At 45.4% G+C, this 17,268-nt stretch overlaps 2 protein-coding genes across 2 annotated transcripts in view; both read left to right on the top strand.

The window, feature by feature from the left end:
• The window catches only part of LOC308287621 (DDB1- and CUL4-associated factor 1-like), a 61,553-nt gene that overhangs the window by 14,699 nt on the left and 29,586 nt on the right, over window positions 1-17,268 (top strand). The window contains exons 7-10 of the mRNA XM_080728848.1: window positions 544-1,197; window positions 10,400-10,501; window positions 14,938-15,096; window positions 16,171-16,350. Coding sequence (XP_080584974.1) covers window positions 544-1,197; window positions 10,400-10,501; window positions 14,938-15,096; window positions 16,171-16,350 — 1,095 coding nt within the window. The remainder of the gene's footprint in view (window positions 1-543; window positions 1,198-10,399; window positions 10,502-14,937; window positions 15,097-16,170; window positions 16,351-17,268) is intronic.
• LOC308286361 (phosphatidylcholine:ceramide cholinephosphotransferase 2-like) lies at window positions 12,490-13,578 on the top strand (the record flags this gene model as incomplete). The annotated part of the gene is made up of 1 exon (XM_080727357.1): window positions 12,490-13,578. The coding sequence occupies one exon, from the start codon at window positions 12,490-12,492 to the stop codon at window positions 13,576-13,578; it is 1,089 nt and encodes a 362-aa protein (XP_080583483.1).

The raw sequence follows: 17,268 nt of genomic DNA, 5'->3' as shown, positions 1-17,268 counted from the left end.
TCTTTCACTCACTCACACACACACACACACAGTGCACGCACGCTCTCTCACTCACTCACACACACACACACACACAGTGCACGCACGCTCTCTCACTCACTCACACACACACACACAGTAGGGCTGCACGATATGGACAAAATGTCATATCTCGATATTCATGTCAAATATATCGATATGATATACAATATTTCTGTACACATTTCATATTTAATGTTTTAAGTGTTGCAACAGTGAAAACTAAGCATTATTCAAAAAACAGCATAATAATAAATCAATATTTTAAATGCTGTTGGGTTCCCACACTTGTTATTTTGATATTCTAACAAAAGGCAAAAGGCAACAATACGGGCAGCGATATGGGATATAGGCGATATGGATATATTGCCCAGGACGATGTATCGCGATATTGTTGCCTTTCGCGATACTGATATTGCGCATGGTCATACCGCGATAACGATACGATAACGATAGATTGTGCAGCCCTAACGCACACCCAGTATTGTGAGAACACTGCAGTAATTTCACCCTGTCATACCTCAGGTACCCGTAATGATCCGCCGTCTGCGTGAGCTGCAGTCCGTAGAAGCCAAAATCCACTGCAGTCGCGCAGGGAGCCTGGAGGATCCAGAAGCTCCCTGCACGTCCACAGACCACAGCAGATCCCACACGATGTCACACAACTCTGCCACGCCCACCGAGAAGGAGGAAGAGGAGGGAGAGGAGGAAGACCGGCGGGAAAGAGACGGAGGAGAGACGGGCGGCAGGTCAGAGCCGCCGTCCAAGCGCTTCTTCCTGGGCTCGGCTCAGAAGAGCGGTGGAAGCTCCGGTCTGGTCCGGCCTCTCCCTGCCCTCGTGTACCAAGCCACCCCGGCCTCCTGGGAGACGGACGGGAGGCCCACAGGAGGCGGAGCCGTCGGAGGCAGGAGGAAATCTCTGAGAGAGAACGGCAGGAAGGCCAAACAGAAGCTGGACTTCGCTCCTTCTTCTTCCTCTGCGTGGGCCATGGAAGACTCCTCCGGGCACGAGAGACGAGATGCCACCACGGGTGGCGAGGCGGCCAGCGCCACCTCCTGGTCGGAGGTGAGCTCCATCTCCATGATGATCGGCTCAGACTACTGCCTGGCACCGCTGAGCCCCGCCATGGAGCAGAGGCTCATCCTCCAGTACCTGACCCCCCTGGGAGACTACCAAGAGGTGAGGGGCATTTTATATACAATATATAAAACATCATCGTAGCACATTCACTGTTGACATGGCAATGGCTGCATTTACAGTCCAATATTCCACTGAACAGGCAGTCAGAAGCAAATGACCACATTGACCATGGCAGTCAAATGACCAGGGGCGACCTAATAATAGCTGAGTGGTTAGGCTGTAGAGCAGGCTAGGCAAACTAATTTTGGGGTGAGGGCTGCATTGGACGAAAGGTGACTTGATGAGGGCCGCAACGGTGCAACCAGTCGCGGATCGGATGGCATGCACTTTTCTGTTGTCTCAGTCACTGCTATAGCTAGCAGTACAGCAGTATATCATTTTATAAATTGTTTTCATTATTAAGTAAAATAGCTACTTTCATTATTGGTGTTGCAGCCGACAAGAAATTTGGTACAAGAAATGCTATTTCTTTAAGTGCCAATAAGAATAAACTAGAAGAGAAAATTTCTAAGAAATTTTAAGTGTGCCTGCAGCTCGCTAAGTCTGTGCAACCTTGTGTAGCGGTTGGTGTTAGCATTAGCGTTATTTCATTTGACGCAACCCGCGTGTCTGTATGACAAACGGTTCACGAGATCAAGGGTCACTTCCTGTTTGGTGAGGGGCACTTCCTGTTTGGCGAAATAGGCCCCAATTAAGGTCATGGACGATTAATGAATTAAAGCTGCAAGCAGCGATGACCAGGCCCTCGCAGCTCTACCAACGTCACAAGGCCAGCAGCCAATCAGAAACCAAACAGGAAGTCAGCCATTTCGACTAATTAGTGGCGTTTTGGAGCATTTTTGGCCGTTATCACGGGTCGCACTTTAACGACAGTTTTTTGAGAAAAAATTGTTTTGTGAGAAAAAAAATTTGAGAAAAAAACTTTTTTGAGAAAAAGAAATTTTGAAAAAAAAATTGTGAGAAAAAAAAATCTTGAGAAAAAAAAATGTGAGAAAAAAAATTTTTGAGAAAAAAATTATTTTGAGAAAACAATTTTGAGAAAAAAATTTTTTGAGAAAAATTTTTTTTGAGAAAAAAAAAATTAGAGAAAAAAATTGAGAAAAAAAAATGTTTGAGAAAAAAAAAATTGAGAAAAAAATTGAGAAAAAAAAAATTTGAGAAAAAAAATTTGAGAAAAAAAAAATTTTGAGAAAAAAATTTTTTGAGAAAAAAAAAATTTTGAGAAAAAAAATTTGAGAAAAAAAAAATTTGAGAAAAAAAAATTTGAGAAAAAAAATTTTTGAGAAAAAAAAATTTTTGAGAAAAAAAAATTTGAGAAAAAAAAATTTGAGAAAAAAAAAATTTGAGAAAAAAAAAATTGAGAAAAAAAAAATTGAGAAAAAAAGAAAAGGTATGACACCAGCCGCAAGTCTGTACGACAAACGGTTCATGAGTTATAGAGGCACTTCCTGTTTGGTGAAGGGCACTTCCTGTTAAAGAGGGGGCGAGGCTTAATCAATTACAGCTCATCCCTATTGGTCGGAAAAAGACCAAAGTTGTGTGAGCATTTTACATTTTAAATGACGTTGCTAGGCAAAAGTATGGCAGAGTTATGTGGCGCCAAAGTTTCTGGGTTTTTTTCGGAGTCCCCCATTCAAAGTCAATGGAGTTTTTGGGCGTTGTTTTTTGCGAATTACATCGCAATCGTAAAGCGGATCGGAAAGAAAAGTAATAGCACACCATTCCCGGCCGAGCCGCACATTTTGATGTATATATTGCGAGGGTGGCGTAAATCGTGCGGCAGTTATTACGTGCCGAAGTTTCCCCCATTCTAAGTCAATGGGGTTTTTTGGCGTCGTTTTTTGGGAATTACGTCGCAATGGTAACGCGGATCGGAAAGAAAAGTAATAGCAACCTATTCCCGGCCGAGCCGCACGTTTTGATGTATATATTGCGTGGGTGGCGTAAATTGTGCGGCAGTTATTACGTGCAGAAATTCGTGGCGAAAGACTTAATTAATGACTTAAGTATGGCGGATTACAATAAGTGTTTTGCTATTGCATAGCAGGCACACTTAATCATTTGATAATAGAATAATTTTATTCCTGATACAGTCCCTGCTATAATTTGTAAATGGCTACAATATATTTTGTTTGATGCAGGACAAAAATTATTTGTATTTTATTTTATTTTGAGTAATGAACAATAATGGAATATTCAGAAAATATCACTGAATAATAAAACTTTTATTATTTTTCAAAGTTTTGAAAAATAAGTTAATTTCTTAACAACATAAATTTTCATGCCTATGTGTAATCTTTCAGATATTGCAGGTATGTTCAGATATATTCATAGCCAGAGGCTGCCAGAACCACCCTCCCCCATTCCTAGCAATGCTGTCATCTTCAGAGAGAGAGAGAGAGAGAGTGCTGATCACTTAACATTCCAATCAATCAACTCAATTGCCGGCACCTGGTGGCTGATTGAGGGGAGAGAAAGCAAGACTGCAGAGAGCATTAGTTGGTTACTTCTTTAAAAAAAATCATAACTCTTGACAGGAATGGGCTAGAGACTTACTTTTTTTGCTCAGAAATGTGGGCCGGATTGAATCATCTCGCAGGCCTGATGTTTGACATCCCTGCTGTAGAGTATGTGGGTTCAGCCTGACAGCCAGTCTATAGACATTTACATGTCACTCCTACACAATATTATCCCTTGTATATTAGATATTGTATAATACTAGTAAGACGCCTCAGGGCGACATGCGCCAATTCTTTGCCATCTGGCCAGTGATGTATATCGGTCCAGTTACCCATGGAGACCCCTGGTACCCATATATGGAGATCCATGTATTGTATATGGAGATATGCTGTGAGAGCCCAAACATGCTTACTCAGTTATTCGTTATGTGAAAGTCCTATGATGTCTATGACATCTGACATCATACCCTTTGTTGCGGCTGCTAATAACCCCAATAGTTAAAAGAGCCGGTAGGCTAAGCATGGGAGGTTAAAATACTGTATGACGCGCACATTAAAACACTCACATCCACAAAATCGCTCATAAGTTTTAAAATGCTTTACTTGAATTTTCAGTGACACCAATCATTTACAATATGCGATCAAAATACTGCAATAAATCTGTGTATGAAATTAAATAATCAGTGAGCAAATTACAACAATAAAAGTGATTTCTAGCTATGAAAAGTGCTCCAGTGCGGTCAACAAAAGTTTCACTCCCCCAGCTCACCCTACCTCCATGGACCAAAACCAGCCTTGAAGGTGAGCATGGGAGAAGTGTCTTTTGTAACCCCTTGAGGCCACCTTCAGAGACACTCCCACAAAATGAGGTGCCAATGGGTGCCTCCACCAAATAGCCAATTAATTAACCCAAATTAACCAAGTGCCCAAAATACCATTTAACCCAGTATGGCTCCTACATTCCGGCCCCTAATTAAGCCTGTGCATTAATTACACTTAATCATAATATGTAGGAGACAGACATTAACCTTAGCACCATTACGATTCAATAATTCAAGAAAATAGAAATTCAATGCAAATTCATTCAAATGCATAATTGTCTATCAATGGAATCTTCTTCATCCATATTCTCCCCTCCGTCTGCAAAAAATGGAGATAAAGAGAGCGATAGAGAGTGAGAAAGGTTGCAAGAGCTCGAGAGCTCCAAGCAAAAAAGGATTTGTAGAGCATGCGTGCTCCAAGTGAGACTTCAAGGCCCCTCCATCTCCTGAAGCCATGGCATTCTGCATCTCCTTTCTTCTTTTTGATGCTACGGGGGTCTGCATGTCCTTGTGCAGCCTCTCACCAAACAGATCCAACTTTACAGAAAGCCTCCTGCTCCAAGCTAAAGCCAGCGACCTCTTGAACCTGAGAAACAACCCAACTGTCTTTCTCAACTGGAACAAAGAAGGGACGTGACTGACGAACGGCATGTCCAAGTAAGCCCGCTCATCTACCTGAACTGCATTCCCAGACGCATCTTCTGGAGAGACGGCTCCAGAGAAATCGGACTGTGCTGGCCACTCCAACTCAGGCTCAAAGAACGTAGTTCCTGACATCCACGTATCGGACCTCGATACAGATTCCACTCTGGCCCCTATGGAGGACATCTCCACCACTGCAACTGTTAACTCCATTGGTTTCGGTCCCTTACCCATCCCAAAAGCACAGTGGGCCTGATGAAGTTCCCGCAGCCAGACTCCTGCCCACTCCTGGGCAGCGCTGGCTGGTAAGGCATCATCCCAGCCCATCTGACCTCTGTACAGGTAACGTAGAACCGGCTCTGCATTAGGCACCACAGGTGCAAGGAATCCCATCGCAGAGTTTATGGAGCGCACGGTGGATAAGTTCCCTCTCCTTGTCAGAGGTTTGTCATTGTTGAATCTCCCTTTGAGGGTCAGCGCACGCTGTTCAGGCTTAACGCATCCAGGGACATCAGCCTTCTTCTGCTGCTCCCACAGCTGGTCAGATCTTGTGACGGCTATCCGGTTGACGGTGACGTCATGACAAACACAAGCAGTTTCAGCTGTGCAGTCTCCCCTCAGGGGGCCATTCACGGTCCAACCCAACATTGTTCTGACCGCATAAGGACCACCACCCACACTTCTCACCACCTCCCACGGCTCCAAAGCCTGGGGAACATTGGTTCCAATAAGAAGATCCACCCCCGAGTCGATCCCTGTGATCTTGAGGTGCTCCAGGTGCGGCCATCTCCGCAGATCTTCTTGCCTAGGAATGTTACCTTGGTGGACAGGCATACACTTCTGTGTGAACAGGACGGGTAGCTCACAGAAACAATCTGTGTCCAGACCGGCTACCTCCAAATCCATCACAACGTGACTGCTGACCACCTTCTCCTGACCCATTGTCCTTAGGAGAATGTTAGACCTTCTTCCTGAGATATTCAGCCGGTTCATGAGCCCTTCTGTGCAGAATGAAGCCGAGCTCCCAGGATCAAGAAAAGCATACGTGACCACTGTTGTCTGACTTTCCTTCAACTTCACCCGAATGGGAAGTATGGCAAGAGAACAGTCGCTCTCTCCGGCCCCAGTAAGACAACTGGACTGCACTGAGATCAAAGCGTTTCCATCTGCTGCACCCGTTTCTCCTTCAGCTTGCATTGAACCTTCGTCTCCAGAGTAGACATGCAACATAGTGGGATGTCTCATACTGCACACGTTGCACACAAGGCGTTCATGGCAGTCCCTGCTTCTGTGCCCAATGCACATACAACCAAAGCACACCCCTTTCTCTCTCAAGAAGGACATTTTTTCAGTGTGCGTCTTCCTCTCCAATAGACGGCACATGTCCAAGGAATGCCCAGCTCCACAAAGCAGGCAAGAATTAACAGATGAAACATTTTCTCTCTTCACTCCAGCATCAACGTCCGTGTCTGCTGTAGCGACAGTAGTAGCGAAGCTACTTTTGGCTTCTGAAAAGTGAGGTTTAGCAGGCCTCACCTCCTTCCTCGGTACTGCAGGTGAAGACTCCTGGAGATCCCCAAACAGTGGGTCGCTTGCCATTTTAACCTGCCCTTCAATGAATGCCACAATATCACGAAAGGTGGCTCTACGATGGAACCTTTCCTGCAAACTGTAGGCGACCTCTCTCCACTTCTCCCTGAGCTTATAAGGCAACTTCCTAACAACTGCTTGCATGTTACCAGGGACATCCAGCTCATGCGTGGCATCAAACTCTCCCAAGGCATTGCAACAAGCCCGCAGCAAGAAGCTGTATGACTGAAGACCCACGACATCTTCAGGCCTCAACGGTGGCCACAAGAAAACCTTGTCCATGTAAGCAGCGGTGATCTTCAGTGGGTCCCCAAAGTACTCCTGCAGCAAGGATTTGGCTCTGGCATAACCACTTTCAGGTGACATGAACTGACAGCTTCGAACCATGTCTCTAGGCTGCCCTTTAGTATACTGCTCGAGAAAGTACAAGCAATCCTTAGCACTGCGAGTTTTCTCCTCGATGCAATGCTCAAAGGCTCTCATGAAGGTTTGGTACTCTAAAGGATCACCATCAAAGATCTGGATGTCACGACGTGGAAGAAAGAACAACGACTGCTGTTCAGCAAGCAAAGATGTAATCTGGTTTTGTTTCTCCAAGATGGCTATCAGCTGACCATGATCAGAGCTGCCTTGCCTTGGTGCAGGTTGGTTCGACTGCAACTGCGGCTCAGGACATGCTGGAGTGTTGTGCGTTCCACTTTGTCGCACCCTAACGGTATCAGGCCCTGGCTGAGACGGCAGCCCCACATGATTCACCTTAACCCGAGCATCCAATTGATGAGGACGTGGCTTCTTAGGCTTAGCATCAAGCAAATGTGAACGTGACTGATGTTCACTAGAAGCACGTTGAGATGGCTGAGCGACTGACTGCCTTACAGACACAGGCACAAAGGGCTCAGCATCAGCATCCAGTGAGTAATGACTTGGCTGCCCAGGCCAAGAATCAATCAAATGTGAACGTGACTGCTGTTCACTAAAAGAACGTTGCGGTGGCTGACCAACTGGCTCTTTTACAGGGACAGGCACAAAGGACTCAGCCTCGGCATCCAATGAGTGAAGAACATTTTGTTTCTCAACGTAGGAATTCATCCCATCTGCCTTACTAGCTGTACTACCAGACACTCGGGAGGTGCCGGAGACCCTTAAGACGCTTATTTTAGCTGCTGATGCCGCTATCTCCATTTCCAAGTTCAACTTCTCTTTCCTTTTTCGGAACTGTGCCTCTTCCTCATCCAAAGCGTGCTTCTTATCGAGTAGTTTCTGGCGAGCAAGGAGTGCTGCCATTTCTGCTTCTGCAAGGACGCGTGCAGACAAAGTTGAGGAGGCGGCGGACCCTGCTTTACTCCCAGCAGTGTTCCTTTTCTTTGATGCTTTAACTGCAACATTCGAAATGCTATCAAGAGGGGTAACATCATCTACAAAAGCAGTTCCCACCTCAGGCTCAGGGTGTTCTGAAACACAAATCATGTTATCGTTATTCACTGCATCAGGTGTTTCAACAGAATTTGGGTGTGGCTGAGATAAAGCAGGAGAAGCGATAGCATCTTCACATAACTGCACTGTACTTTGAGGTTGGCCACTTGCATCTGAAAGCCATTTATTTGTACTTTCAATGAAGTCATCTTTATGCTTTTGTATGTCTGAAAACCAAATGTTTTGCTTCTCTTGTTCATCCGGAGGAAGCAATGGAACAACAGCATCATGAAGCTGACTTGATTCATCGTACAGTGCAGACACATTGTGAAGATGGGACTGTATGGTTTGAGCATTATCAGGACTTTGCATAAGCTCATTAATTAATTTGACACCTGCTTTGATTTTGTTAACCTTAGCTTTTCTTTCATTTTGAAGATGTTCCATTTTATTTGCTAGTGCTTTGGGAGTAGGCTTTGCTTGTCTTTTCTGTGCAGCATTAGCATTAGAACCAGGCATTGGTGAATCCATTTGCATTCAAAGAATGAATAAAGAACAATAGCAGTTCAATAGCAGTTCGCACCTATATCAATTACAGCAGTTCACAGCCCTAGTATGTGCGTGTAAATGTAAATAAGAACAATGAAAATGTAATTCAATAGACAAAAGGCTTAAATCGAATGTATGTATGTAGGCCTATTATTCCCCACTAAACTGCCTAAAGAAACTAACCTAACAAACAACTCTATGGCTTCAGCAGAGGGACGATGGGTATTTATGCACCTGTATATCTCTTAGTTTTCAGAGACGGCACTCCCGGGCCAACCCAACCGGGCTTTGAAATGCGGGCCGAACCCGTCCATGCACAGAAAATAACAAACCAATAGCACGTACGGCCGAAGCCGTAGGCTAAAGCAGCTTCGCCTACGGGGAACAATAGGGAGACCTGTAGCAAGCGCTTAACAGCGCGTGTGTATAGTGTGTGTGTGCGTGCGTGTGGCTGTGTATGCGTGCGTAACGTAGGCCTATAGACTCGGTGAGAATGAATCAAAGTTTCAATCGACAATGAATGCAACCTTACGCTGCGGTGCGCGGCCACGCGCATTCCAGTTTCCTTTGTTTGAAGCGAGACAAGCCAGGAGTTCAACGTCAAGTTCAAGTCAAGATCAGCGCTTCAGAAACATTTTTGTTGACTATGTTGCGGCTGCTAATAACCCCAATAGTTAAAAGAGCCGGTAGGCTAAGCATGGGAGGTTAAAATAGTGTATGACGCGCACATTAAAACACTCACATCCACAAAATCGCTCATAAGTTTTAAAATGCTTTACTTGAATTTTCAGTGACACCAATCATTTACAATATGCGATCAAAATACTGCAATAAATCTGTGTATGAAATTAAATAATCAGTGAGCAAATTACAACAATAAAAGTGATTTCTAGCTATGAAAAGTGCTCCAGTGCGGTCAACAAAAGTTTCACTCCCCCAGCTCACCCTACCTCCATGGACCAAAACCAGCCTTGAAGGTGAGCATGGGAGAAGTGTCTTTTGTAACCCCTTGAGGCCACCTTCAGAGACACTCCCACAAAATGAGGTGCCAATGGGTGCCTCCACCAAATAGCCAATTAATTAACCCAAATTAACCAAGTGCCCAAAATACCATTTAACCCAGTATGGCTCCTACACCCTTTTATGCCCATACATGGAGATCCCTGTCTATAGAACCAGCCACACACACACAGCTATGGGCTGTCTTGGCCATCTGCCTTGGCCATATATCCACGATTTTCCAACGCCCCATAGTGCATTGCGCAAACGTCTGCTTCGAGCTTCCGCCGCCGATTTACAAGCTCACAACGGGTTGCATCTGCGGCGCGACGTGAGCTTGTATGTCTGCTGTTAAACCCGGAAGTTTGGTCCTGATAGTCTCCAGTAAACCCCTGGGGAAAATTGTGGATAGATTCTGTTAGTGTGGTATGTGGCTGATGTGGCCTCCATATATGGGCATTCCCGTATGAAGTCCTTTTTAGATATGGGATTAATATCAGGGAACTCCATAAAAGGGATAAAAATTTAAAAAGGAATTCTGTTAGTGTGACATTACAGTGAAGCCAGAGCGTGATGTCAGAGCCGACAGTGTTCGGACCAATGGGAGTTCGAACCATGGGGCAGTCCCCGACATCACAGCTGTGATGTCACAGTGATTAGTCAGGGGAACCACAGTGTCAGGCGTGACCTACAGAGATACACGGATAGCCGGATACGCGGACAAAATGTGCTGGTTTTCATAGTTAACTACGACCTACCTCTCATCAGCTGCTAGCAGTCTTCATGCAGTTGGACACCAGAGATCTGTTGATGAACTACTTGGACTTCCGGCAGACCAGCGACGTCCAGCTGACCTTCGATGCTTTACTGGTAATTTTATTACTTCTTTTTTCTTCTAGTTTTTTTTTACACACAACACAATACATATAATCACTCACATTCACACACACACACACACACACACACACACACACACACACACACACACACACACACACACACACACACACACACACACACACACACACACACACACACACACATACATACCACCTGCACATGTCCATCAAATGACATTGTTCACATCATCCTTCTCATTTCTTTTCCCTTTTCCTTTCCTTTCCTGCTACTGATCTCTCTTTCTTATCTATCTTTTGTCTTACTTCTCTGTAACTTTGTAAATAACTGTATACTGCTTTGCTACAACTGGACAACTGAATTTCCCCCTTGGGATAATAAAGGTATCTATCTATCTATACACACACGCTACAACTGGACAACTGAATTTCCCCCTTGGGATAATAAAGGTATCTATCTATCTATACACACACACACACACACACCATTATTTCCTTTAGGTTCTGGTTTCCAAGGCGTTCATATACGTCTCCCATAGCCGGTCAAAGTCACTCTGTCTACCTCTAACCACATTGGTTAGCCTCTCTACCTTTAACCACATTGGTTAGCCTCTCCATCCCAATAGAGTTCATGAGCTCCCTGTGCCACATCCTCAATGTTGGGGCTTCAACACCTTTCCAGCATAGTGCCACAGCTCTTCTAGCTTGGAGAAGTCCAAAGTCAGAGATTTTAGTTTGCTTTGCTGAATGTATTCCTTGGGTGAATTCCAAGTATACAGAGCTTAGCACTTAGTGGAACGGTCATTTTAAAGATTCCTGACATACACTTTATGACTTCATTCCAAAATATTTGCATCTTAGGACACTCCCACATACAGTGAAACAAGGTACCTTTCTCAATTGAACATTCGGTACAGATATCTGGAATGTTGGCGGACATATGGTGGAGTTTGACAGGAGTTATGTATGTTCTCATCTGTTTTTGTGCTTTTACACATGCCTGTTTTCACTGTACGTCATCAATATCTTCCTGAATGTCCAATTTCCATGCGTTTAATTTATCTGTTGCCGGTAATTCTATTACTACTGCAGTGTGCTTTAAACACCAGCAGGCAGCCCTATTTCTTTGCACCCAAGTTAGAGAAGCGTTCCAGACAGTAAATCATATGTGGGGTTTGTTCCCCCTGTTGGGGCAGCTGTGTCAGTGATGAAATTCCTGTTTTCCTGTGCGGTTGTTGTGTGTGTGTGTGGTACGGTAAGAACTGTTGCATCTCGGCGTCCCAAACACACCGGGCACCGCCGCACACGTGTGTCTATTTTATCAATGATGAGCAGTAGAGGTAGGTAACGTTGCCACCACCAATATGTCAACTGCCCCTTTGTGGCTTGGGGGTGCAATACCACCACCATATAAGGAAAATAAATCAAAACACCCATATTGACTCCTACAGTAGGTCATGACGAAATACATCTGTATAATAGCTTATATAAGTCTGATGAACTGCTGGACCCAGTCATTCACACTGGAACCTTTTAAAGAGTTTGTACGACACTGAGGCTGTTGAAGAGAGCAAGGACGAATTCGAGTGACCGATTCTTTGAATGTATATTACCGTCAGCATTTGGCACCATTTTCCTGATCCAGACCTGTCCAATATCTGGCCTATCAATCCTGTACCTCATCCAGCAGGAGAGATTGATGAGGATTAGTCTTGTATACGGAGCTCGATCAATCAATACCTAATACAGGAAGTGTTTACCCCCTTCCTACATATTGATGGCTACATTCTATCACAGCTGGATCATTAGAACAATTAATATCCTCTGTACTGAAACAGTACATTGTTCTGGTTGGTCCGCTGATATCATGAGGCAGTGACCGCTTGAGAGTCCATACCTCATAATTCAACCACAGACAATTAATAATTATAGTTAATAACCCATCGTCTCCCTACCTGGTTGACTAAGCAGTGAAAGGATTCCGTGACCAATCCTTGCTTCATGGCGGCTTCTGAACTCATCCGTGACCATGACGACGACATCGCTGGCCATTTGGAAATTACCATGACGACGGCTGAGCCCCCCTTGAGCGTACCCCTCTCCCATGGTCAGGTCGCCAACGGCGCCTGGAGGGAGGCGGTGGGCACCAGACCTACCGCGGCGACCGGCCAAGACAACGGTGGCAGTGAGACTCGCCATGGTCTCCACCAAATCAGCCTTCACTGTGACGATGTCAGGGTCCCCATCCCAGAGGCACACACAGACGACCCGCTGCCCAACGAGTGGTGGAAGTTCGGCGTGGCCGTCGTCTATGCCCTGTTCAACGTTCTGCTCAGCGGGGTGACCATCACCATGGTGCACGAGAGGGTCCCTGTGCGCTCGGTCATTCCTCCCCTCCCCGATAAGTTCTTTGACTACTGCGAGGGAATCCCCTTGGCCTTCACCATCTCCGAGGTCATCGGGCTCGTGCTGTGCGTCCTGTGGCTCGTTCAGTGGCTGTCTTTAAAACACAAGTCTATCGTAGGTCGCAGGTACTTCTTCCTGGTCGGTACTCTGTACATGTACCGATGCGTGACCATGTACGTCACGACCCTGCCCGTTCCCGGAAAGCACATCGTCTGCGCTCCCAAATTGTACGACAACACGACAGGGAAGTTCTGGAGGGCGTTAAGGATCGTCACGGGGGGCGGTCTGACCGTGATAACGTCTGACACCATGTGTGGCGACTATCTCTTCAGTGGACACACTCTGATGTTGACTCTCCTCTACCTCTTCATCAAAGAGTACTCCCCCCGTACTTCCATGCGTTGGTGGTGGTACCACTGGCTGTGTTGGTCGCTAAGCGCCACAGGGGTCCTCTGTGTCCTGATGAGTCACGAGCACTACAGCGTCGACGTCATCGTGGGCTACTTCGTCACCACCAGGTTGTTTTGGTGTTACCACGCCATGGCCAGTTTACACGCTCTGCGACAGGAGCCCAACAACTACCTGTCGAGGGCCTGGTGGAACCCTTTGTTCAACTTCCTGGAAGGAAATGTCCAGACTACCGTCCCTGTTGTTTTCTCCTGGGAGACTCCTGCAGACAATTAAACCTTGTCTGTCCTGTTGTTTTCTCCTGGGAGACTCCTGCAGACAATTAAACGCTGTCTGTCCTGTAGAGACAAACGGTCTGTCCTACGGTAGGGTTGCACTGGAATATTCAGATTTCCCAATATTTGTGGCAGTCTCAAAATTAGATGTTATATGTGTACTTTATTAGTAATAATAATCTAATACTACTGTACGGTAAACGGGCGATTGATTTAATGTTCACTCTGCAGTGCAGTGATAAGCTCATAATGCCATAATTGCCCTTTAATAATGAGGAAAGGGAAAGGGAAAAAAACAAGGGCAACAGCACTGCTGGGTTGTTGCTGCTGGTGTTGCCGTACTCATACAGACATACGGACACACACACACTGGGTCAAATGTTGGAGCGGTACGTACCGCTCAAAACATTTTCTTTCGATATTTTTTTTGGCTTTTATGGCAATTTGGGATGCGGGACATGCAGTACATACAGACACATCCAGATGTAGGAGTGGTTGTGTGAATTGCAGGAGGATGATAAGAATGTAATGAAAAATATGAAATATATGAAATATAATTTCTTCCTTATCCCTCTGCATGACAGGCAGGCTCTGAAAAGGCACGTGGGCAGGAGGCCCCGGTTCAAATCCGTGGTAGAACAGGACATTAAAATAGTGCAGCTTTAATGCACCAGGTGTTGACACTAAGGTCTCAGAGGCACTTGCCCGTCGGGCAAGTACAGGTCATGTTCTATTTGCCCAAAGGTCATGCCCACTTGCTCATTATAAAATGATAGTTAATATTTTAATTGCCAATCAATTTAACACGTATTTATTTACTTTCTGGGGCTGTGCGAGAAAAAAAAATGTCATATACAATACCTCCAAATCCAAGTACCTTCATGGCTATGATTGAATATATCTATGGTTTCACACTTGTTATTTTATTATTTTTAAGCGTAGCAACAGTAAAAACAGCACATTAACAACAAACAGTGCTCTTGTTTTAGACTGGCAGAAGACTGGCCACGTTTAGGTGTTTAGACATATATCTGGTGTTGTTTATAGAAGGTTGCGTCCCCTCTCAAATGAGCACTTGCCCGGTTGGGCAACCTGAAAGCAAAATTCACCTGCCCGAAGGTTTTATTTGCCTGCCGGGGGCAGGTGGGCAAGCCTTAGTGTCAATGCCTGTCAATGCCTGCCTGTGCACAATCAGATTACTGGACGTATGACGATGCCTATTTAAAAGGCATTTGTTTGACTCTCTCTCTCTGTCTTGTCTCTCCTGGCTGATAACAGTACCTGGCCTCCCTGCTCCTCCATAAGAAGTGTGTTTGACTCTCTTTCTCTCTCTCTGTCTTGTCTCTCTGGCTCATTACAGTACCTGGCCTCCCTGCTCCTCCATAAGAAGTTTGCTGCAGAGTTCATTGCCCACGGAGGCGTCCAGAAGCTGCTGGAGATCCCCAGGCCGTCCATGGCAGCCACCGGCGTCTCCCTGTGTCTCTACTACCTGGCCTACAACCAGGACGCCATGGAGAGGGTAAGTCCCTGTGTCTCTACTATCTGGCCTACAACCAGGACGCCATGGAGAGGGTATGGAGCAGCACTCCTCAACCTCCTCCTATATGTTGTTATACCTTTCAATCTGGGAAACGCGTCTACAGTACATCATTGTGGGCTTGCTGAAAGGCGAGACCAGTATGTTATACCAAAACCTTATAGACGGAGGTTATGCTCCTCAATAAAACTGACTGACCGTACAAAGGCAGGGCCCTTAGCCAATGAGGAGCAGCGTTCTTGGTGACATCACCACCAACAAGTGCGACCTGTTATAAATAACAACACCCACATGAAAACTTTTGTAGTTTATTCTCCTCAAAACACTAACCGACAGTACAAAGACAAGGCCTTTAGCCAAATCTTTAGATACTACATTTCTGAAATTCTTGAGCCCCTTTTAGAGTTGGACGCCGAAAAATAGCAGATCTGCAAGTTGTTGTGAGCTTGCATATCTGCTATTGCCCAGCATAGGACGTGTCGCACAGTGAAGTGTTCTTGGGTTGGGTGTTGCGGTGCGAAGTGGTGTCGCTTGACAAGGCAGTGTCCATTTTGGTCAGTATTTTTTTTATTAATTTACATAATACAGCTTAAACCAGGGGTCTTCAACGTTTTCAAGCCAAGGACCTCTTAGTTGAGAGAGAGATGAAGCAGGGACCCCCACAACCTTTTTGTGTTTTCAGATATTTAACCACTTGAGCCGTCATTAACTAATAAACTTGACCTTTTATTCTGTACTTAGTCTGCTCTTTCTCCCCTCTACACCAAACCTCTTAGCCGAAAATAGCCGATCTACAAGCTCACAACGCCTCGCAGCGCGAGGCGTTGTGAGCTGCGAGACGTCCATATTCTGAGAACTGTAGCCAAAAATAGCAGATCTACTCTCTGCTATTTTTGGCTACAGTTCTCAGAATATGGACACTGGGGTTCAAGTTGTTAATATAAAAAAAGGTTTGGAAGATTTGGAGGACCCCCTGTTGAAGACCTTTGACTTAAACTATAATAACCCTGTTGTGTGTGTGTGTGTGTGTGTGTGTGTGTGTGTGTGTCCTTCCAGGTGTGTACTCTGGCAGATGGGGTCCTATCAGACATGGTGTCCTATGCTCTGTGGTTGCTGGAGTCGTCCCACGCCTCAGGCTGCTGCCACGCCACCATGTTCTTCTCCATCTCCTTCTCCTTCAGGGCCATCCTGCAGCTGTTCGACCAGCACGACGGCCTGAGACGACTGGTCAACCTGGTACGACAAAACTTGGTTCTTTGCTTTGTCAGTGCAGTGCACAAAACCCCCCTCCTGAGTGTTCATTAACACTCTGGATCTATCTAAGGCAGTGGTTCTCCTACTGTGGGCCGGGACCCCAGGGAGGTCCCCAAATTATTGTGCGTGCCACCAAAACTGTGGGAGGAATAGCGCTGGATAAAAAGGTTTACTTAGGAGGCGATGGAAGATGGAATAAAGTCAGACAACTATAGTACTATAGTCTGGTTGTCCTGCAGGGGCAGCCACACTAGAAAAATCAAACCTCGGTTCGAAGTGAAGCGGTGAATTTTTATTCTATGTGTTCTAGAGCTATGAAATCTGTGTTCTAGATCTATACATTCTGTGTTCTAGATCTATACTTTCTATGTTCTTTAGTTCTATAGTTTTATGAATTCTGAATGATTTTGTCTGGAGGGCCAAATTGTCATGTGAAGCTTGACCAATCCTCAATACTGCATGCACGGGACATGACACAGACATGGGACTCCTTGGAAGCCTATGGGACAGACTGTACGGGACAGACAAAGCCACTCCTTGGAAGCGGCTTTCACCGCTTCAAAAATAATAATATAACAATAATGGACACGGACTGGAAATACAGCATTGTTAAAATAAGACAAAATATTTAATTACTTGCGCCAGTAATTACAAGGCGCAACTTGGCATCTCGACAGATTGCCAACTTGCCCACATACAGTACATACCCACAGTCAGCTATCATCACCCTACTTGCCCACATACAGTACATACCCACAGTCAGCTATCATCACCCTACTTGCCCACATACAGTACATACCCACAGTCAGCTATCATCACCCTACTTGCGTGCTCTCCTGTTCTCATGTTTTCTCTGGAAGGTGACACAAATTACCAGACATTTGGCTATGAGTGCACAAG

The sequence above is a fragment of the Nannobrachium achirus genome, assembly GCF_963921795.1.
Source record: "Nannobrachium achirus genome assembly, chromosome: 6".
In the NCBI taxonomy this organism is placed as follows: domain Eukaryota; kingdom Metazoa; phylum Chordata; class Actinopteri; order Myctophiformes; family Myctophidae; genus Nannobrachium; species Nannobrachium achirus.
Note: the sequence above shows the minus strand (reverse complement) of the source record. Positions and strands in the feature narration are given on the sequence as shown.